This window comes from Sapajus apella, unplaced genomic scaffold (assembly GCF_009761245.1).
Source record: "Sapajus apella isolate SASKATOON/1434 unplaced genomic scaffold, GSC_monkey_1.0 scaffold45, whole genome shotgun sequence".
Taxonomy (NCBI): domain Eukaryota; kingdom Metazoa; phylum Chordata; class Mammalia; order Primates; family Cebidae; genus Sapajus; species Sapajus apella.
The window spans coordinates 10340772-10363894 of NW_022436985.1; the positions used below are offsets into that span (position 1 = coordinate 10340772).

The 23123-nt window shown below is 40.5% G+C and overlaps 1 protein-coding gene across 1 annotated transcript in view; it reads left to right on the plus strand.

Annotated features, from left to right (window-relative positions):
* The window catches only part of SPARCL1 (SPARC like 1), a 60118-nt gene that overhangs the window by 21624 nt on the left and 15371 nt on the right, over window positions 1-23123 (plus strand). Inside the window, exons 2-7 of the mRNA XM_032239666.1 lie at window positions 11132-11196; window positions 15877-16023; window positions 16409-17386; window positions 19273-19345; window positions 20085-20203; window positions 20978-21098. Of these exons, the coding sequence (XP_032095557.1) occupies window positions 11143-11196; window positions 15877-16023; window positions 16409-17386; window positions 19273-19345; window positions 20085-20203; window positions 20978-21098 (1492 nt within the window). The 5' untranslated portion in view covers window positions 11132-11142. The remainder of the gene's footprint in view (window positions 1-11131; window positions 11197-15876; window positions 16024-16408; window positions 17387-19272; window positions 19346-20084; window positions 20204-20977; window positions 21099-23123) is intronic.

Below are 23123 nucleotides of genomic sequence, written 5' to 3' on the forward strand. Positions count from 1 at the left end.
TAGGTGTAAGTAACCTCAAAAGGGTAGATAATAAAATAATTATGAAGTGATGAGTTTTGACTATTCAATTCCTTTGTTTTTAATATAATTAATTTAATTATTCCGTATGTAATTTAATTATTAATTGATGGCTTTAACAACCAACTCAAAAAATCCTTGAAATGTAACAATCAGCTCTCACAAGCCAATACAGGCTGGATCTATCCCTCTTTTCTCCACTTCCAAGACCACAGCCAAAATACAAGGCTCTAACCACCTCACATCAATGCTACAGTTGTCTCTCACAGGTCATGCTACTGGTCTGTCCTCCACACGGCTGTCCCACATGCAAATCTGGTTATATCGTCACCCCTGTCCACACGTGTGCATACACAGACACAGACACACAGACACATACATACACACACAAAAAGTAATTGCTTGGGTCCCTATAGCTTTATGGCTAGAATTTTCAATTCCTTATTTAATGCACTATGACTTTTACAATATGGCTATCTGCCTTGCTTTTGAGCCTTATCTACCCCTGCTCACTTCCCCCACTGACAGCCTAGAGACCCAAATGTTAACTTCCTAGAGACTCAGTGCTTCCGGAACTTCACCCATGCTGCTGCCTGCCACCCTCTAGAGTACACGTCTCATCCCTCATATGGCTAACTACTGTTTATTAGTTTTCAAATCTCAGATTAAGAATTATCTTCTCTGGAGGTCATCTCTATACAAGGACGGCATAATGCTGTAGTTAAGAACACAGACCTGAAATCAAACAGAAGTGTTAAATATCTGCTCTGCCACTTCTTAGCTGTGTAACCTTGAACAAGTTACTTAATCTTTCTGCCTGAGTTTCCTTCATGAAATAATTACAATAATGTGCTTACCTGATAGAATTCTTCAGAATATTTAAAGAATATGTATGTGCAAAGCGTTTGGCATAATGCCTAGAACTTAAGTAGTTAGGACATAGTAAAGTTAGCTATTATTAACTACCTCATTTTAAAATGCGTCCTAACTCTCTTTCCATTGTATTATACACATAATCAACACATTACACTACATGATTTTATATAAATGTAGTATGTATTTATAGGTACATTATATATATTAGTCACTAGTGCCCATCCTTTTATGAAGTCTCCATAAAAGCCCCAAGGGGACAGGGTTGAAGAAATTCCAAGATAACTGAACCTGTGGAGGTTTCTAGAGGGTGTTGTGCTAGGGAAGGCTTGGAAGCTCTGTGCCCCTTCCCCCATACCTCTCCCTTTGCAGCTCTTCATTTGTATACATATAATATATAGATACATATATACATACATAGTATATATATGTATATACTATATACTTATATGCATGTATCTATCTATATATATATATGTCTCTATAAGTATATAGACACATCTATATACTTGGTACACTTTAGGCCTCATAAGCAGACCTCACAATAACAGAATATCTCTCTTTAATCTTCTGTTTTTTCACCTGCTCCTTTTTCTCCCCAAGGCAGGACTCTAATCTTCCCCTGCGTTTACCTACCTTCTGAAACTCCATTTCAGAAGGCATTCTCCCCCATATTCTGGAGGAAGGAATGTTGCACAGAGAGGCCAAGAAGAGGCCCAGCACAGTGACTCATGCCTGTAATCTTAGCACTTAGGGAAGCCAAGGTGGGAGAACTGTTTGAGCCCAGGAGTTCAAGAACAGTAACATAGGGAGGTCCTGTCTCTACAAAAAAAAAATAACATTAGCCAAGTGTGGTGGCACACACCTGTAGTCCCAAATACTTGGGAGGCTGAGGTGGGAGTACGCTTGGCCCCAGGAGATTAAAATCATACCACTGCACTCCAGCCTCACAGTCAGAGTGAGATCCTGCCTCAAAGGAAAAAAAAAAAAAGAGGCCAAAAAGAATCTGAACAGATGGGCCTTGCTGTGTTTCCCCACGCAGCCTTTGAGTACTAAAGCATGCCCTTTTTGTCTAAACATATTTCTATGTGCTTGTGAACAGTGCCTATCCTTTTAGGAAGTCTCCATAAAAGGCCTGAGGGAACAGGGTTTGAAGAAATTCCAAGATAACTCAACTCGTGGAGGTTCCTAAAGGTGGTATGCTGGGAAGGGCTTGGAAGCTCTGTGCTCCTTCCCTCATACCTCGCCCTTTGCATCTCTTCATTTGTATCTTTTGTAATATCCTTTGTTATAAACCAGTAAATATAAGTAAGTGTTTCCCTGAGTTCTATGACCCACTCTAGCAAATTAATTGAACCCAAAGAGGGAGCCATGGAACGTCAACTTGAAACCCGTCAGAAGTTCGAAGGCCTGGTCTTGTGACTGGCATCTGAGAGAGGGAAGATGTCTTGTGAGGCTGAGCCCTCAACCTGTGGGATCTGACACTATCTCCAGGTACACAGTGTCAGAATTAATTTGGAGGACACTTAGCTGGTGCCTGCTGCAGAACTGATTGCTTGCATGTTGATGAGGAAAAATCCCCCACATTTTGTCACAGAAGTCTTCTGTGTTGATTGCAGTGTGGTATGAGAGCAGAGGAAAAGCAATTTGAGTTTTTTCCACACTCAGAAATTCTTAAGACAGAAACTATGTGTCCCTATGCTTAGGCAGAGTCTAGTAAGCACTCAGTGAATGAATTTAATGAATGAGTGATGCAAGCTCTGGCCAACTGGACACACTTTCCTTTTGATTCATTCAGCTACATTTAGATTTAGGGACATGAAGGGAACTTGTGAGATCCTGCAGGCAGATTAAAAGGGAAATATGTTCTCAAATTTAATTAGCTATGCATATTGCTACAACAAACAAAGTCAAAAAGACATGAGCCCTATGACGCACAATGCTTTTGATGATTCTTGCTTCCCCTTTAAGTTGTACCAGTTGTAAGAAAATAGGGTAGCAGTTCATGAGCCTAAATCCACTGCTATGTGTGATGAATGTCGGAAGGACTCTTGGGATTTAAAGGAGCCTAAATGTGTGGCCAGAATGGACTTTAATGTTCCCCTGGACAATTTTTCTGAATCTAAACTGTTTATTCAAGAATCACAACTTAACTTATCTGGAAGATGAGAGAAGAAAGAATTAAAATTTATTGAGCATCTCCTAGGTATCAGGCATTTTCACAAACACCATTTCTTTTAACTCTCACAAAACTGAATTAGATGTTGTATTAGTCAAGGTTCTCCAGAGAAACAGAACCAATAGGAGATAGGTAGGTAGAGATAGATAGATAGATAGATAGATAGATGATAGATAGACAGATAGATGATAGACAGATGATAGATAGATAATAGGTGATAAATAATAGATAGATAACAGATAGATGAAAAACAGATAGATAGATAGATGATTGATTGATTGATAGATAGATAGATAGATAGTGAGGACTTAGCTCACATTAATGGAGCCCGTCCCAAGAGCTGCAGTCAGTAAATTGGAAAGCCAGGAGAGCCAATTATATAGCTCCCATTCGAGCTGGAAAACCTAAGAACAAATGATGTGAGTTCTAGTCCAAGTCTGAAGGCCTAAGAACTGGAGGGCTGGTGGTGTTAAGTCCCAATCCAACAGCAGAATACCAATGTCCCAACTCAAACAGACAGGCAGAGAGAGAGAGGGAATTCTTCCTTCCCCTGCCTTTTTGTTCTATTCAAGTCCCCAGTGGATTGAATTATGCCTGCTCACATTGGGTAGGGCAATCTGTTTTATTCTGTCTACCAATTCAAATGGTAGTTTCTTCAGAACACACCTTCAGAAACACACACAGGAATAATGTCTAAGTAGATATCTGGGCATCCCATGGTCTAGTCAAGTTGACATATGAAATTAACCATCACAGACGTTATCCCCATTTTTAGATGGGGAATCTGAGGCTTAAAGGGATAAGTAACTTGTCAAAGATCACACAACAAATGTTGCTCCAGAGTTCCACTGCATGTCTCTCTAATCTGAAAGCACCATGCTTTCAGACTAAACCAATGGCTCTCAATCAGGGCGATCCCCACCTGCCCCATGGAACATTTGGCAATGCTGGAGACATTTTTGGTTGTCCCTAGCTAGTAGGGCATGGGGGCTCTCTACTGGCAATTAATGGGCAGAGACCAAGAATGCTGCTAAACATCCTACAATGCACAGGACAGCTCCCCCACAACAAAGAATCATCAAGACAAAATGTTAATAGTGCCAAGATAAAGAAACCCTGCACTAAATCATACTATTTTGTATTTCTATAGTTTTCAAAACCAGTAGAATAGTAATAACATACTAATCTAAAATATAAGGCTGAGCACAGTGGCTCAGCCCTGTAATCCCAGCACTTTGGGAGGCTGAGGTAGGAGGAATAGTTGAGGCCAGAAATTTGAGACCAGCCTGGGCAACATGGCAAGACCCCACCTCTACAAAAAAATACAAATAATTAGCTGGACACAGTAGTGTGTTCCTATATCGCCAGCTACTTGAGAGTCTGAGGCAGGAGGATCACCTGAGCCCAGGAGTTGGAGGCTGCAGAGAGCTATGATTGCAATTCCACTCCAGCCTGAGCAACCAAGCAAGACTATGTCTCAAAAATAAAAAATAAATAAATAAAATATAAGTAACTATAGGTCCATAAATCTAATAAATACTCATGGAATAAATGAATAAATAAGTAAATGTTGAATTTAAAATGTAGAGGAAAGAAATGCATTTTTCTTTTTTTTTTTTTTTAAAGGCAGGGTTTCACCATATTGGTCAGGCTGGTCTCAAACTCCTGACCTCAGGTGATCTGCCTGCTTCAGCCTCCCAAAGTGCTGGGATTACAGGCATGAGCACAGCACCTGGCTAGAAATGCATTTTTCACTGATTCTTTACAATTAGCATTCAATAAGAGCATAGAATGTTTTCAATTATCATCAGTAATAGAGTCTAAATATTTACTTTAAGCATGAATTACTATATATAAAATATTTTATTGTTATACAATAAAATTATAGAATATATTTTAGTGGGTTTAGTAGTTTAAGGGAAAAAGATAGCAATTTCGGGTTTGTAAAATTAATGGAATTATTTTCAATTTTAGAATCCTAAAATATTAGGGCTAGAGGATCATCTAGGTCACACTCTTCATTGTTCATAACTTGAGTAAACTGTATCTTAAAAAGGACAAGTGACTTTCCCAAGGTTTCCTGGCCGTTAGGGACACTGCTAGAGCCAGAATCCAGCTCCCGAACAGTTTAATGCTTTTCTCATTGTAAGGTGTTCTTCAGTGTATCAAAGTTTGGGGGCAGCAGGGGGAGGTTGCTCCATGTTTTTACTTAAATTTATTTTTATTTCACGGAAAACTGAATTCCTATGCTTTTTGCCTTGTTTAGACCACAAGATGTTTTACTGAAAGAAACTTGATATTAAGTAATCCAATCAGCCTTCTAAGATAAGCCTTTTTCCTTCAACACAAGGAAGTGCATTTTACCTAACCACCTTACACCTTAAAATGTTTGAAACTTTTTGTTTAAAAACTCGAACTCAAAGTGAAATCTCAATTTGTCCCAATGGTGGTTTTTTGGTTTGTCTGGGGATTTTTTGGTGTTTGCCCCCTTCCTTACAGCTTTGTGTAGGAGGTAAAATGGAGAGCTTTATTTGCAAAACAGCTAGAAAAAAGCTGGAGTAGGAGCCAGGAAATCTAGCTTCAAGCCCAGCTCCCCTTCTACATAGCTCGGTGACCCCCAGCATGTCACACTGTAGGCCTACCAGGCCTGTTCTTCATCTGCCACATCATGGGGTTGTTGCAAAGATCAGATAAGGTCATATCCCATTCGTAAATTCATTTGGTAAGCCCAAAGCACTATGACAATAGAAACTTCAAGTATATTTTGTATGCTGCTGCCAGTTCTAAATAAAGTAAACACACATTCCATTGCTAATATTCTAAATTTCTACTTGTTATACGTAATCATTTTCAGAGGGATCACTTAGAGGAATTACACTTGAGTCTCCAAGTACATGTCATTTTCATTAAAACTCAGAATTGATTAGTCCAGACTAGTTTATTTAAGGTTATAAATGATTTGACTTTCTCCCCACAACCCTGATTCAACCCTCCCATCCGCCCCTTCACACACACACACACACACACACACACGCACACGCACACGCACACAATCCCAAATCACTTTCTATGTGCAGCTTCACTATCCATTCTTCCAACTCACTGTTCCCTGGTCCAGGTGGCCCACCCTGGATAGTGATATAGGTAAAAATGTGTTCACGGCCCTAACATGATGAGGAAGCCTGTGCTATAGCCTTGTTTTCTTCAATTAAAAGTTCATTTGCTGCTACTTTGGGAGGCCAAGGCAGGGGGATCACTTGAGGCCAGGAGTTCGGGACCAGCCTGGTCAACATGACAAAACTCCCATCTCTACCAGAAATACAAAAATTAGCCAGGCATGGTGGCATATGCCTGTAATCTCAGCTACCTGGGAGGCTGAGGCATGAGAATCACTTGAACCTGGGAAGCAGAGGTCACAGTAAGCCAAGATTGTGCCACTGCACTCTAGCCTGGGCAACAGAGCGAGACTCTGTCTCAAAAAAAGAAAAAAAGCCTTCATTTGCTGAGTTAGAACCAAAGACTCATAGGCATTCCTATTTGTCACACTAAAAATAATGCTGATAATGACAGAGGAAAATAAGGAGAATATGAAGCAAATATGAAATGGAAGTCATCTGTTGTTAAATGGAGATGAAGCATATACATCTGTTGCCACTCCCTGCTAAAATTCCATAATAATTATAGGAAAAGAATAGTAATAATATAGACTCACAGTGACTAAGATGAAAGAGGAGGAGACAAAGAAGACAAAAAACGTTAACACATCTTTAGAAAATGGAAGACTGACTTAGAACAGGAAGCACTTAAACCTAAGAGTCTGCAGAGAAGGATGCCCTGGACAAAGAAGGAAGCCATTCACACCGAAGAACCCATGAGAGTTCCCAGAATTGGAGGCAGCAGGTGATTTGGAAGGCAAGTTGAAGACAGAGGCTGAAATCGGAGTATTGGTTGAAAGCCTATCAGATTAACTCTTAGATTCAAGATCCTTCCTCCTGCCTGCACAGCCAGGGGACTTCCATGTTTCAACACAAACAGGAAAAAGCTTATCCTCTGGCTCTGTACTCAGGGTAAGCACAGTGTCAGGTGGGAGGTGGAGCCATACAGAAACCTAGGGACCAAGGGAAAAATCAGTCCGTGCACTGAGACATCTCCAGTCTCTTCACTCACCCCGCAGAATGCCAGCAACTAGGTTTATACCTGCTTTCCAAGGTAGGAGGTATGAATTTCTCCTCTAGAGAAAAGAAAACCTCCCTAAAATATCTGACAGTGACATTTGGGGTGCCCCATCAAGACTGTCAGGTTGCTGCTCCATGGAAGCCCTCCATTGTTCTATGGAACTGTTCTCTGGAAGCCCTCCGAGCCTGTCCATAAAGTTCTTAGCTTTCTAGTGACTTACTGCTAAGTACTAATGCAGAGCCAAAGACATCAGATATTAGAGAAAAACTTTCAACATGAAAAACAAAGATCAAAACTACCTGGGGCGGCGGGGGGGGGGGGGGGAACAAGAAAAAAACAGAAAATGCAGGATGCAGAGGAAAATTTCAAAATATTTGATTAACATCCTCAAGGAGACAAGAATATATGTCATACTAATAAAGAACAGGATTATATTAAAAAGAGAAACCATCAGGAAATAAAAAATTAACAGTATATAAACATATTCTCACTCATGTGAAAGAGAAAAAAGTTGATCTCATAGAAGTAAGAAATAGAACAGAGGGTACCAGAGGCTAGGAAGGGTGAGGGGAAGGAAGGACTAGGGAAATATTTGTTAAAGGACATAACCTATAGCTAGTAGGAGGAATTAGTGCTCTATACCATTGTAGGATATTATATATTTCAAATAGCCAGAAAGAGGACACTGTTCCCAACACAAAGAAATAATAAATGTTTGAGGTAATGGATATGCTAATTATCCTTAAATGATCACTATACATTATATGTAGTAAAATATCACTATGTACTCCATGAATATGTATATTATGATTTGTCAATTAAAAAACAAAATTAAAAAAGAAAATTTAGTATATAATTTTTTTTAAAATCAGTAAGAGAGGCCAGGCACAATGGCTCATGCCTGTAATCCTAGCACTTTGGGAAGGTGAGGCAGGCTCACTTTGAGCTCAGAAGTCTGAGACCAGCCTGGGCAACATAGTGAAATCCCATCTCTAGAAAACAAACAAACAAAAAATCAATAGGAAAGACAGAAGGTAAAATTGAGAAAGTTTCCCAGAATAATAGAAACACTATTGAAGAAAAGAGCAAAACTGATTAGCAAATCAGAGAATCACCCCCAGAATTCTGATATTTAACTAAGATAAATTCCAGAAAGAAAAGACAAAAGCCGGGCGCGGTGGCTCAAGCCTGTAATCCCAGCACTTTGGGAGGCCGAGGCGGGTGGATCACGAGGTCAAGAGATCGAGACCATCCTGGTCAACATGGTGAAACCCCGTCTCTACTAAAAATACAAAAATTCAGCTGGGCATGGTGGCGCGTGCCTGTAATCCCAGCTACTCAGGAGGCTGAGGCAGGAGAATTGCCTGAACCCAGAAGGCGGAGGTTGCAGTGAGCCGAGATCGCGCCATTGCACTCCAGCCTGGGTAACAAGAGCGAAACTCCGTTTCAAAAAAAAAAAAAAAAAAGAAAAGACAAAAAATAGAAGGGCAAAAATCATTAAAGAACTAACACGTAAAATGCTCCCCAAAACTGAAATATATAAATTTCCAAATTCAAGCGGCCTAATGAGCTCCTAAAGTAAATGTAAAAGGATCCCAACTAAGGCAGAGATTGTAATGTTTCAGAAGACTAGGGCCAAATGTAAAAACTTAAAAGCATCCATAAAGAAAGAAAAAAATACAGTGTTCATTAAAACATTGGGGAAAAACTCACATCAGAGTTCTTACTAGCAACACTGAAAATTATAGGAAAATGGACCAATCCAAGTTCTGAGAAAAAAAATTCCAATCTCGAATTCTGTATTTAGTCAAACTACGTATCAAGATTTTTCTAATATGTAATGCAAGAAATCAAACACAAGAAAAAAGACAAAGGGAATTACCAGGGAGTGTGAATATGGACCCTAGGAGAAAAGCCACACAGCAGCCTGGGATACATCAGTCCAAAGGAAGCAAGAAAACCGAGGCTCTGGGAGCGCCGTTTCCAAGGGGGGAATGGACACGAGAGATTTCCTTAGAAGGTGGTTTATGTTGCTGTGTTCTTACCATATTAAGAGGAATTTTAAATTTTGTTGGCAAATTCAGGAAGAATTAAGTGATGGGTGTGTGAAAAAGTACGTAAAAAGCTTTAAAAGGAAGGAAACTTCTAAATCAAAACAAAAACAAAATATTGTTCAAGAAAAGAAATGTTGGTGTGGTTGAACACGTGAAATCACTACTTGGTCCAGCTATGAAAAATATCTACATTGTCATAAATGTTAAATCAAAATTTAAAAGAGAATTGTGATAAAATTATTTTAGGAAGAGAAAGGAGGAAGAGAAGTGTATGTGTATGCACAACTGTGTGTGTGTGTGTGCACATGTGTGTGTGTGAAGTGACAGTTGTTGCAATATTAGATCCCTATAGTAATATTTAATATATTTTAAAATACCCATTTAAGCACATTATTTAGAAATATTGGGATAAGTAGCAGAAGAAACTGCTCAGTTACTTTACAAACTTCAGATTCTTATTTAAAGCTCTTTGTGAATGTGTTTATGATTGCAAAAACTAAAGAAGTCATCTAGTATTTCTGGGAGATCCATAAATCCTCTATTAAATAACTAAAAACTGTATCCCTAAGCCTAGTTAGAGTCAAACTACCAGACTTAGGGATACACTGCAAAAAAATGTAGGCTTCCCACTGCTTTCAAGAACCACAATAATATAATTGGTGTGTGGGAAAAGCCTTAGACCTAGAGTTCATCTGGAGACAACTTACTTAATCTCTCTGAGCTTTCACTTGTCTCATTTCTAATCGTAAAGAGTTCACTTGGAACTAACTAAACTCAAATGAAAGGCAAATAACAAAAGTGAGACAGACCAAGCACAAACGCCAGCATCCCTTACAGAGGACAGTCTCGACTCAGATGCAGCCAACTGTTGTCATGAAGGCCTGTTGTTGCTAAGAGATCAGATGGTTCAAGATAAACTGGAAATTTCAATTTTGACATGAAACTTCAGGATTTTTAAACACTGGCTTACATTTTTTTTTTTCTGAGATGGAGTTTCAGTCTTATTGCCCAGGCTGGAGTGCAATGGTGCGATCTCGGCTCACTGCAACCTCCGCCTCCTGGGTTCAACCGATTCTCCTGCCTCAGCCTCCCAAGTAGTTGGGATTACGGGCACCACCACAATGCCCAGCTAGTTTTTTGTATTTTTAGTAGAGATGGAGTTTCATCATGTTGGCCAGGCTGGTCTCGAACTCCTGACTTCAGGTGATCTGCCCACCTTGGCCTCCCAAAGTGCTGGGATTACAGGTGTGAGCCACTGCACCCAGCTAAAACACTGGTTCAAAATGGACAGTGCCTAACAAACCAAACGTATCTGCAGGCCACCTCCAATTCACAGATTGCCAGTAAAGACCTCTAAATTAGATGAACATGAATGCCCTTAGATCTATGACTCTGTGGCAGTGCAATGTTGTATGACTAAAAATATTCACTGAATGAATGTTTCTTTACCGCTAAACAGGCAGTGTGTTTTTACTCAAACTTGACATACCACATTACTTCATTTTGTAACTTATTTTTTTCATTATGAATACTCACAAATCTTAAAACCCAAGATCAGCACAGAGTCTTTACTTGAAGAAGTACAGTCATAAACAGAGATAGGTTCTGCCCAACACAACTGGGCCAAAAAATCAGGGAATAATTTTCACAGGTACACAATTGAGTAAGAACTGTCATCAATCTGTCTTTTCAGACATAATTAATCAACAAAGATAAAAATCCATTTTAAATGAAAAGGACAATATCAAGCTCAGTATTTGCTAAGATTATCTTTCAATTTTCCATGAGGAAACATTTCCCTACCACTGATAATTATCTTCTTGGTTCACAGATCTGGAAAAGATGAAGACTGGGCTTTTTTTCCTATGTATCTTGGGAACTGCAGCTGCAATCCCGGTAAATTTCCTTTCTTCTGTTATTGCATCTCTTTCTCCTGACATTTAGTTCAGAAGTCCTCCATTTAAAAGAAAATGTTCTTATATAATGGCTTGAAATTCTCTTTTTTATTTCAATTATATTCTTTGTTGCTCAAGTAATAAATAAATAAGTGGAAAACTCAAGATAAGGTATTTAAAAAAATTTTTTAGAACTATCTGGTTCTACAAGACACAAAAAATATGCAGCAGAAAGTTTGGGCTATCAGTTTCTTAGCCATAGAATATGCCCAAATACTCAAGGGACAGGAAGAAACAAATTCTCCCAGGGAAGCTCATCACATTGGTATTACAAACCTAAGACTTTAGGTCAGGAACGGTGGCTCATGCACTTTGGGAGGCCGAGGCAGGTGGATCACCTGAGGTTAGGAGTTCAAGACCAACCTGGCCAACATGGCAAAACCCCATCTCTACTAAGAACTACAAAAATTAGCTGGGGGTGGTGGCGGGCACCTATAATCCCAGCTACCCAGGTGGCTGAGGCAAGGAGAATCACTTAACCTATGAGGTGGAGGTTGCAGTAAGCCAAGATCATGCCACTGCACTCCAGCCTGGGCAACAGAGAGACTCCGTCTCAAAAAAAAAAAAAAAAAAAAAAAAAAGACTGTGCATATCCATAGGCTCCAGAAGCATTTTCTTCAAGATAAATAGATGCTGGCTGAGAAATTTTGAGAGTCTATAATGAAATCAGGAACCAATGGGTTAGGCAGGAAACAATATGGTAATCATAAATCAGCTCCTAAATCATCCTTGGGAGGCTGTCCAAGCAAGTATGCTGAAAGTAGGCAGGACTAGAATACTCCTCTCTTCATGTTCAGATACTCTGGTCCCATTTGCACAGCAATAAAGCAGCCGTACACAAATCAGATCATTTGAAACCACGTCAGCGACCTCAAAACAAACTGAAAGTTAAAAAAAAAAGATGACACCATGGCATGGATGACCACCTAGGATGTTCCACAAATGATCCATGGAATCCTTAATTAAACCAAAGGATTCATGTCATTTTTTTTTTCACCAAATGGAGGAGTCAGCCTCCTTTAAATAGACAAAACAATTTCTCAATTTTCCCTTTCCTCTGTCCATCTCTAGGTCTAAAATTCTGTACTTGCTTTTTGGATAAGTTGTTGGCTAGCTCCTGGTTGACAAATGTGTCAGCAAAAGCACAATCCATGGCACCCAGAGAAAGCTGTTCTTGGAAAACAGAGTTTATGACCACTATCAGGAATCACACTTAAGTAGTGTGGAGCTGCTCCAGCTAAAATTATACATTGCACCCTGAAATTACAAAAGTGAGACAAATCAATGTTCAACACTGAAAGGAGTTCCCACACAACCATTGTTTTCTCCTGAAAATGTGCTTTGTCCTTGCAGAAGTTGCTGTTAAGTAAATAAACATCAAAAAGCGTCTTCAGGCCAGGCACAATAGCTCCTGCCTATAATCCCAGCACTTTGGGAGGCCAAGGCTAGAGAATCACTTGAGCCCAGGAGTTCAAGACCAGCCTGGGTAACATAGCGAGACCTTGTGTCTACAAAAATGAACAAAAAATTAGCCAGGTGCCGTGGCATGTGCCTGTAGTCCCAGATACTTGGGAGGAAAAGGAGGGAGGGTCCCTTGAGCCACGGGGGTCGAGGCTGCAGTAAGCCAAGATTGCGCCACACCACTCCAGCCTAGGTGACAGAGCAAGACCTTGTCTCAAAAAAAAAAAAAGTGTTTGAACCAAATGTTTGAATGATACCCTGCATTTAGACACATTCCAGATGTTTCCTTTCTGGGACAATTTAATATCAATTAACCCTAGCCAAATGCTAAAAAGTTAAGTATCTTCTCATAGGACTGACCTATTAAAAATTTGTATCATTTTCCCTGTCTGCCTGAATTCTCCAGATGTAAATGGATTTTGTGTGGTTGGGAGATTCCAAATAGATTTCCAGGGGGCATGTTAAATAAATAGAAATATGGCAATAATGATAACACATAATTTCAATTTCAGAATATTTCTGAAAGTAAAATAGCTGCCATTTTTTGTGTGCATTTCTTCCTGCTTAGGCGGTAGGGGGATGGAAGGGGAGAGAGAGTGACCAGTTCTCCACTAATAAGCCTAAAATCTCCCCCATCCATTGCCTTCTATGCTGACCCTGTTGGCAGCTCACCAAAGTGGCCACCATTCTTTCTCCTTTTTACCCTTCTTTAAGGCTTCTTTATAAACTTTTTCAAATTCATTACTCATTTTAGTTGACAAGGAGATAAGAAGCAAAAGAGCAAACCAAACCTAATATAAATCCTGTACTTTTGTCAGGAGCTGTGGCTCACATCTGTAATCCCAGCACTTTGGGAAGCCAAGGTGGGCAGATCACTTGAGGCCAGGAGTTCAAGACCAGCCTGGCCAACATGGCGAAACCCTATCTCTACTAAAAAAAACAAATAAATACAAAAATTAGTGTAGCATGGTGGCCCTATAATCCCAGCTACTAAGGAGGCTGAGGAATGAGAATTGCTTGAACCCAGCAGATAGAGGTTACGGTGAGCCGACATCCCACCACTGTGGGCAACAGAGAAAGACTTTGCCTCAAAAAAAAAATATTAAAATTAAAAAATAAATCCAGGCTGGGCACAGTGGCTCACACCTGTAATCCTAGCACTTTGGGAGATCAAGGTAGGCAGAACACCTGAGGTCAGGGGTTCAAGACCAGCCTGAACAACATGGAGAAACCCCATCTCTATTAAAAATACAAAATTAGCTCGGCGTGGTGGCACATGCCTATAATCCCAGCTACTCAGGAAACAGAGGCAGGAGAATCGCTGGAACCTGGGAGGCAGAGGTTACAGTGAGCCGAGATCACGCCACTGCTCTCCAGCCTGGGCAACAAGAGTGAAACTCCATCTCAAAAAATTTTAAAAATAATTAATTAATTAATTAATTAATCCTGCACTCCATGGCTTGCTTTATGTTACACAGTCAGCATTACAGAACCTGCTAATGGAATAAAAATAAGTTAATCCAAATAGAATCCAAGTTTCCTATTTACACCTGCATATGCCATCTGAGTATCCAGAGCTTCTCTCTAATAAAGATTCACAGTGAATATCTGCCTCAGATATTGGGCAGTTTATATCATTACCACGGTGTGACATTAGTACTAGCAACAGTAATTTTCAGTTGGGCAACTCCTTAAAATTCATAAAATATTTGTTATATATAAACTTATTTTGATATCTCTGCTCACTTGATATTTCTTGCCACCTTGAGAGGCAACAGGGTAGAAACTAATGACCTTGGCTAGGCATGGTTGCTAACACATATAATCCCAGCATTTTGGGAGGCCAAGACAGAAAGATCGCTTGAGCTCAGGAGTTCAAAGCCAGCCTGGGCAACATAGTGAAACCCCATCTCTACAAAAAATACAAAAATTAGCCAGGCATGGTGGTGCCTGTAGTCCCAGATACTCGGGAGGCTGAGGTGGGAGGGTGGCTTGAGCCTGGAAGGCAGAGGTTGCAGTGAGCCGAGCTTACACCACTGCATTACAGCCTGGGCAACAGACTGGAGTTAATTAATTAAGTTAAAATAATTAATTAATTTTATTAATATTTTTAAATTAATAAAAAATAATAACCTGTCAAACCACAGACAGAAAGTAAATAGCGGAGGCAAGACTTGAATGGAGGCCTCTTCCCTTAAAGTTCAGTTGTTCCATTTCCCTGTCAAGCATCGCTGACCAGCTCTTCTCCAAGTCTCTAATATTGCTAGAAATAGGGCCAACTCCTAATAGAAATTAATACTCCAGATTTTCCCTTTTCTATTAGGCTTAGTACCCTGTCTCACACAGTCTTTGAATTGTCTAGTTTTTTTTTTTTTTTTTTTTTTTTGCAAAAATTTACTTTTTTTTCCCCGGCTGGGGTGCAAAGGCACGTTTTTTGCTCCCTGTAACCTCTGCCTCCAGCGATTCTCCTGCCTCAGCCTCCCGATTAGCTGGGATAACAGGTGCCCGCCACCATGCCCAGCTAATTTTTTGTATTTTTAGTAGAGATGGGGTTTCACCATGTTGGCCAGGCTGGTCTTGAACTCCTGACCTCAGGTGATCTGCCCTCCTCTGCCTCCCAAAGTGCTGAATTACAGGAGTGAGCCACCACCCCTAGCCTCTAAATTGTTTTTTATTAAAATTTCCTGATCAATGTTAAATCAAATAAATATTGATAAAAAGTTTACAACTTTTTCTGCTAATTATCAGTGAGTACTTAAATTAGGAAAATGTATAATACTATATCTTATGGTTAATTTTATCTGAATTCAACTTTCTGCTAAACAACACTTTTCAAAATTGTAAAGTACAAATGCTTTGCAAAAGTTTGAAAAACACAGAAAATAATTTCAAAAGTCAAAGTTACCATTATTCAAATGCTTTTTGCTCTATTTTCATCCAGTCTCTGCATAAATAACTTTTTCTTAAACACAATTGAGATTCTGTTTCCACTTAACATTCTGTTCTAGGCATTTGCTTATATCCTCAAAAACTCTAGAGAATATTTTTTAATTGTTGGTATGAATGAAGTATATTGCTACTAATAATGATGACAAGAGTAGCAAATTTTTTAATTAGCAACCAGACATAAATAATAAAAACCAGTTTTTAATTTTTTCAGACAAATGCAAGATTATTATCTGATTATTCCAAAACAACTGCTGAAACGGTAGCACCCGTCAACACTGCAATCCCCAGTTTAAGGGCTGAAGATGCAGAAAATGGAAAAGAAACAGCAGTATCCACAGAAGACCATCCCCACCATAAGGTAAAAAATAACATTATTTATATTAATATAATTTTTAAATTATCCAAAGATCTTAGTTTCAGAGCATGGTCAAAGAGATTATGTCATTTACGTCTCAATTTAATATTTTAACATGATGATCATCTCAACTGCCTTCAATCACTACACCAGAAGAATCGAGAAGATTAATGAATTTTATTATTTGGGCTGAGCTGCTGCATACTTGTTTCATTTTATAAAATCCAAATTCAGTTTAAGCCTGTGGCTACAGAGTGTAAAGAACATTATAAACATGTTTATGTGATAATGTGTGAAGTAAAAGAATAATGAATATTAAATGCTACCTTAGGCATAAATATGGTTACATTATCATTTGTTTGAAGAATGAACGTTTTTTTCTTTTAAGGCTGAAAAATCTTCAGTACTAATATCAAAAGAGGAAGGCCATGAGCAGTCAGCAGAACAGGGCAAGGGTTCTAGCCAAGAGCTGGGATTGAAGGACAGCGATGGTGACTTAAGGGTGGATTTGGAGTATGCACCAACTGAAGGTACACTGGACATAAAAGAAGATATAAGTGAACCTCAGGGGAAAAAACTCTCAAAGAACATTGATTTTCTGGCTCCTAGTGTCAGTTCCTTCACAGATTCTAACCAACAAGAAAGTATCACAAAGGGAGAGGAAAACCAAGAGCAACCTACAAATGATTCACATCATCAGTTGAACAGGAGCAGTAAACGTAGCCACCTGATGGATCAAGGAAACCAAGAGCAGGATCCAAATATTTCCAATGGAGAAGAGGAAGAAGAAAAAGAGCCAGGTGAATTTGGTACCCACAATAATGACCAAGAAAGAAAGACAGAATTGCCTGGGGAGCATTCTAACAGCAAGCAGGAGGAGCACAATACCCAATCTGATGATATTTTAGAAGAGTCTGATCAACCAACTCAAGTAAGCAAGATGCAGAAGGATGAATTTGAGCAGGCTAACCCAGAACAAGAAGATAATTTCAATGCAGAAATGGAAGAGGAAAATGCATCAAATGTCGATAAGCACATTCAAGAGACTGAGTGGCAGAGTCAAGAGGGTAAAACTGGCCCTGAAGCTATCAGCAACCACAAAGAGATAGATGAGGCTCTGCTCCTTGAACCTACTGATGATGGTAACACCATGCTCAGAAATCATGGAGCTGATGATAACGGGGGTGATGATGGCGATGATGGCCCCAGGCACAGTACAAGTGATGACTACTTCGTCCCAAGCCAGGCCTTTCTGCAGGCTGAGGGAGCTCAATCCATTGCCTATCACCTCAAAATTGAGGAGCAAAGACAAAAAGCAGGTGAAAATGAAAATAGAGATACCAGTGAGCCTGGGGAATACCAAGAGGTAAGATTATTTTAAATGGTCCCTGTCCAATAAAGTCAGCATTATCAACAAACAGTTATGACCCTTCTCTGTGCTCTCACGGTGTCCTGTGTGTATGTCTACGCATACATTACTAAAATATATTATAATTATTTATTTTTAGGTCCATCTCTATCATTAAGCTGAGAATGCCTGTTTTATTTGGGTTCCCCTAGAAGCAGGTCTTGGATTTGAGTATTTATTTGAGAAGCACAGGGAACAAAGATTGAGGAGTGGAGACGTGATACAAAAAGGAAAGGAAGCTAATAAAAGGAACATCATTCAAGCCATGTAGAGACACTTGCTCAGAATTATTCCATTTGGGGACTGAAGGAGCTAGGGCACTTATTTTGGCTGAGAACTGCTAGAGAGGTATTAATTTCCCAGCGTTTCCAGTCTGTACCTTGAGTAGGCCAGGTCAATCGCCATGATTTTCCAGGCACAGAAATGCAGATATTAGTCATTTAAAGTCCCTGGAACTACTTGGAATGATAAATTATGACAGATGTGAAGGATGGGAGACATTGACAGCTGCTGCTCTAATGCCTTGAAAGCAGATGCCACATTGTATTCAAGTTGCATCACCAGTGTCCAAGAAAATGCCTCTGACATAAGGAAAGATCCAATGATGTTTGTTGAATTAGTTATAAAGATTAAGGTCCTACTTTATTAAGCAAACACATATCAAAATAATAATCTGGAAACTATAGCAGGGTCGGGGCAGGGAGGAAGCATATTTGGAGCTTTCATGCAAAATCCTGGCAGCCACACACCAGCAGGACTTGGCACAGATTTTGGTGCACAAGGCCAGTGGTAAAACCACAGTTACTGAGAACTCTGCTGCCACTCTAATGTAGGAGTTTTCTTATACCTCAAAAGCCTGGTGTGAAAGCTTTACCAACAAAATCAGAAAGATTTCCAATGTAACTCTGTCTTAATTGCAAAATCACAAGATAATACTATATTTCTAATGTTTTATCAAATCCAAAGAGGAGACTCCAAGTCTTATTGAGTAACCCCCTGTGAGATCGCACTAAATCCCGTTGATAAAGATAGAAAAGGGTCCTGTTCTCCAAGGGTTACTGTCTACCTCCACAGTTGTGACTGATTTCCCTTTCCTTTTTTTTTTTTAAGATGGAGACTCACTCTATCACCCAAACTGACATGCAGTGGTGTGATGTCAGCTCACTGCAACCTGGTTCTGCCTCCCAGATTCAAGCAACTCTCCTATCTCAGCCTCCTGAATAGCTGGGACTCCAGGTGCCTGACACCAAGCCCAGCTAATTTTTGTATTTTTAGTAGAGACGGGGTTTCACCTTGCTGGTCAGGCTGGTCTCAAACTCCTGACCTCAGGTGATCCACCTGCCTTGGCCTCCCAAAGTGCTAAGATTACAGGCTCTTTCTTTCTTTTTCTTTTTGTTTTGTTTTGTTTTTAGAGATGGAGTCTTGCCGTGTCTCCCAGGCTGGAGTGCAGTGGTGCAATCACAGCTCACTGCAGGGTACCTGTCTCTGGTCCCAGTTACTCAGGAGGCTAAGGTGAGAGGACTGCTAGAGCCCAGGGTTACTGTAGTAACCATGCCCAGCGGATATTTTTCCTTTTTTTCTTTTTTATTTATTTTTATTTTTTATAGATATGGAGTTTCCCTATGTTGCCCAGGCTGGTCTTGAACTCCTGGGCTCAAGTGAATCTCCCACCATGGCCTCCCAAAGTGCTAGGATTACACTGCACCCAGCCTGGTTTCCCTTTCTGAGATCTGAAATGATTTGAGCATGAAAAACACTCTGTGAAAGTATGCACAGTGGGAATATAAATTAAGTAATGGCTCTCCTCTTAGTAGATTTTAACTTTTGCTCCTGTTATTCTAAAGGCCAAGAAAGCAGACAACTCATCAAATGATGATGAGACGTCAAGTGAAGGCAATATGGGGGTTCATGGTGTGGGTGAGTATGCAAAAAGCAAACTGTGACTATATCAAGGAAGAAATGGAATCTGCCATTTTGGGCTTGCCCCTCCATCCGTTGTGACTACTGCATAGAATTTTTCCTCCCCACAATCCTCCCCAAGGAAAGGCTACCATAAATTGTTGATATTTTCTTGTGTATATTTGATACACAACTATGGGTAAATTTGTTTACAAACTGGAAGGCCTGTTGAGATATTAGTGAAAAGGCTGGAATTCCTTTTCCTTAAATCCTTTTGCTTCTGAAAAGAATTAATTCTATCTTCTTTATTCTAAAGTCCGTAACTTGCTGGTGAATTTATATCCCATTCTTAATAAAGGAACTAATTCCTCCCCCTATGACAAATATTTTGAATTTCAGCCTTATTTCACTTCTGACCAGCTTGCACAATGTTGCACTAAGGACTTCAGACTGTGACCATCTCAGGCGTAGAAGAGCTGTCTGTTCTTTGCACATTTCCAATTCAAACTGCTACAAGAGGAAATCTAGATTATCATGTAAAATAGTCTGTAAAATTATCATGTAAAATAGAAGATTCCATGTGGAAATTAACCCATCGATTAAAAAGGATTCTAATGTCTTCCCACTTACAAATTCGCAAATTTCAAGGACTCCTAAATTTCCCCTTCATCAGTGAAAATGAAGCTAGTTGAGTGAATTTGTATTTGCATACTCAATTTAACTCTGTCCGTGTTTCCTGTCCAATCTTTTCTGTTAGATTCTTGCATGAGCTTCCAGTGTAAAAGAGGTCATATCTGTAAGGCAGACCAACAGGGAAAACCTCACTGTGTCTGCCAGGATCCAGTGACTTGTCCTCCGACAAAACTCCTTGACCAAGTAAGTATTCTACACAATAGTCTTTAAGTGGCTCCAAAGGTTAGTGACTGAAATGAAAATATTTGCAATTGAAATTTTTGCTTAAAAAAGGTAGGTACAGCCAGGTGCAATGGCTCATGCCTGTAATCCCAGCACTTTGGGAGGCCAAGGCAGGCAGATCACGAGGTTAGGAAATCAAGACCATCCTGGCTAACACCATGAAACCCCGCCTCTACTAAAAATAGAAAAAGTTAGTTGGGCATGGCAGCATGCGCCTGTGGCCCCAGCTACTTGGGAGGCTGAGGTAGGAGAATCGCTTGGACCCGGGAGGCAGAGGTCACCGTGGGCAGAGATTGCGCCACTGCACTCCAGCCTGGGCAACAGAGTGAGACTTCATCTCAAAAAAAAAAAAAGGTAGGTACATAGGTTATCATCTAATATTTGAAGAAATATTAAACAGGAATAAATGCCAACAAACTCAAAGAATTTCAATTGTGCCATAAAAAGATTACAGTGGCATTTGAGCTGTAGAACCCATTTTAAAACTCATGCCAGCCTTGGAACATCTGCAGTTTTCATTCTACTGAGCTTATGTAGAGCTAAGTCGTCATCACTGTTGGTACCGTTAAGTTGATTTTTTTTAAGCCAAACAGGACAATGATGATTTTAATAATCTCATCTACCTGACCACATCTTTGGCACGGCACTGTTATCAGAATATGAGCTTTAAGGAGCAGAGTGTCATCCAGTGAGCATTTGGCTCTATCAGCTTTTTCTCCTGCTTATCTCCCATAGGTTTGTGGCACTGACAATCAGACCTATGCCAGTTCCTGTCATCTATTTGCTACTAAATGCAGACTGGAGGGAACCAAAAAGGGGCATCAACTGCAGCTGGATTATTTTGGAGCCTGCAAATGTAAGATTACGTCCCTCCTGTCAACCATCATCTTTGTGAGGGTTTGGGGTGAATCTGGACATGCCTGAATTATCTATATGTAAACAGGAAAAAGCTAATGTAGTTCTGAACACACACACACACACACGTGCAAAAATCCACTGAAGAAATTTTAAAAATAAGAACTCCCAGGCCTTAACTGTAGGCAATTCTGATTTAACTGAAAAAAGTTGGAACCCTGACATGGTTTTTTTATTTGTTTTTAAAGTAACCTAGACAATTCTAATGTTCAGCCAGGGCTCAGAACCACTATGATAAAGTTATCCACTTAATCACAGAGTTGAATTACTGGAATTTTGCTACATTATTTGCCCTCTTCCCTATTTAAGTTAAGCCATTGCCAAGAAGTTTTCCGACAACATATTCTTCCAGAAGTTTTTTAAGGCTGTCTTCCTTCCCCAGGATACTCTCAATTGTGTTTGGCTCCCCTTACCGCTAAGCGATTCTCCAAATTAGCAGTGCTCAGTAATATTTCCAGGTCTTCTCCCCTTGCAGACCCAGGAGAGGATGAAACATGTCAGCCCCCTGGACGTTAGGTATGACCACATATCTTTCTTTGTCCAGTCAAATGAGAACAAAAATCATCTGTGTGAGTTCTGGGCAGAAGCATTGAAGAGCTGAGGTATGGTTCTCCATCCTTTGCTCCTTTGTCACCACAATCTCTCTTTGAGATAGTGGCCTCAAAAAATGGCAATGTCCTTGGTGGCTGGCAAGATGGCCAAATAGGAACAGTTCCGGTCTGCAGTTCCCAGAGAGATTGGTGCAGAAGGCGAGTGATTTCTGCATTTCCAACTGAAGTATCCATCTCATCTCATTGGAACTGGTTAGACAGTGGCTACAGCCCACGGAGAGTGAGCTGAAGCAAGTGGGGTGTTGCCTTACCTGGGAAGCACAAAGGATCAGGGAACTTCCTCTGCTAACCAAGGGAACCTCAAGGGACCGTACCATGAGGGATGGGGTACTCTGGCTCAGATACTATGCTTTTCCCATGGTCTTCACAACTCACAGACCAGGAGAGTCCCTTGGGTGCCTACAGCACAAAGGCCCTGGGTTTCAAGCACAGAACTGGGTGGCCATTTGGGCAGACACCAGGCTTGCTACAGGATTTTTTTTTTCATACCCCAGTGGCACCTGGAATGCCAGCAAGACAGAACCATTCACGTCCCTGAAAAGGGGGTTGAAGCCAGGGAGGCAAGTTTCTAGTTCAGTGTATCCTACCCCCATGAAGCCCAGCAAGCTAAGATCCGTGAACTTGAAGTTCTCGCTGCCAGCACAGCAGTCTGAAGTCTATCTGGGACACTCAAGCTTGGTGGGGGGAGGGGTGTTCACCATTACTGATGCTTGAGTAGGCGATTTTCCCCTCATAATGTAAACAAAGCCGACGGAAAGTTCAAACTGGGCAGAGCCCACCACAGTGCCAAAAAAGCTGCTGTAACCATATGGCCTCACTAGATTTCTCCTCTCTGGGCAGGGCATCTCTGAAAGAAAGGCAGCAGCCCCTGTCAGGGGCTTATAGATAAAACACCCATCTCCCTGGGCAGAGAACATGGGGGAAGGGGTGTCTGTGGGCACAGCTTCAGAAGACTTAGACATTCCTGCCTGTTGGCTCTGAAGAAAGCAGATCTCCAGAGCAACGCTCAAGTTCTGCTAAGGGTCAGACCGCCTCTTCAAGTGGGCCCTTGACCTCCATGCCTCCTGATTGAGAGACACCTCTCAGGAAGGATTGACAGACACCTCATACAGGAGAGCTCCACCTGGCATCTGGTGGGTGTCCCGCTTGGACAGAGTTTCCAGAAGAAGGAACAGGCAGCAATCTTTGCTGTTCTGCACCTTCTGCTGGTGATACCCAGGCAAACAGGGTCCGGAGTGGGCCTCCAGCAAAGTCCAGCAGACCTGCAGTGGATAGACCTGGCTGTTAGAAGGAAAACTAACAGACAGAAAGGCATAGCATCAACAACATCAGAAAGGACATCCACAGAAAAACCC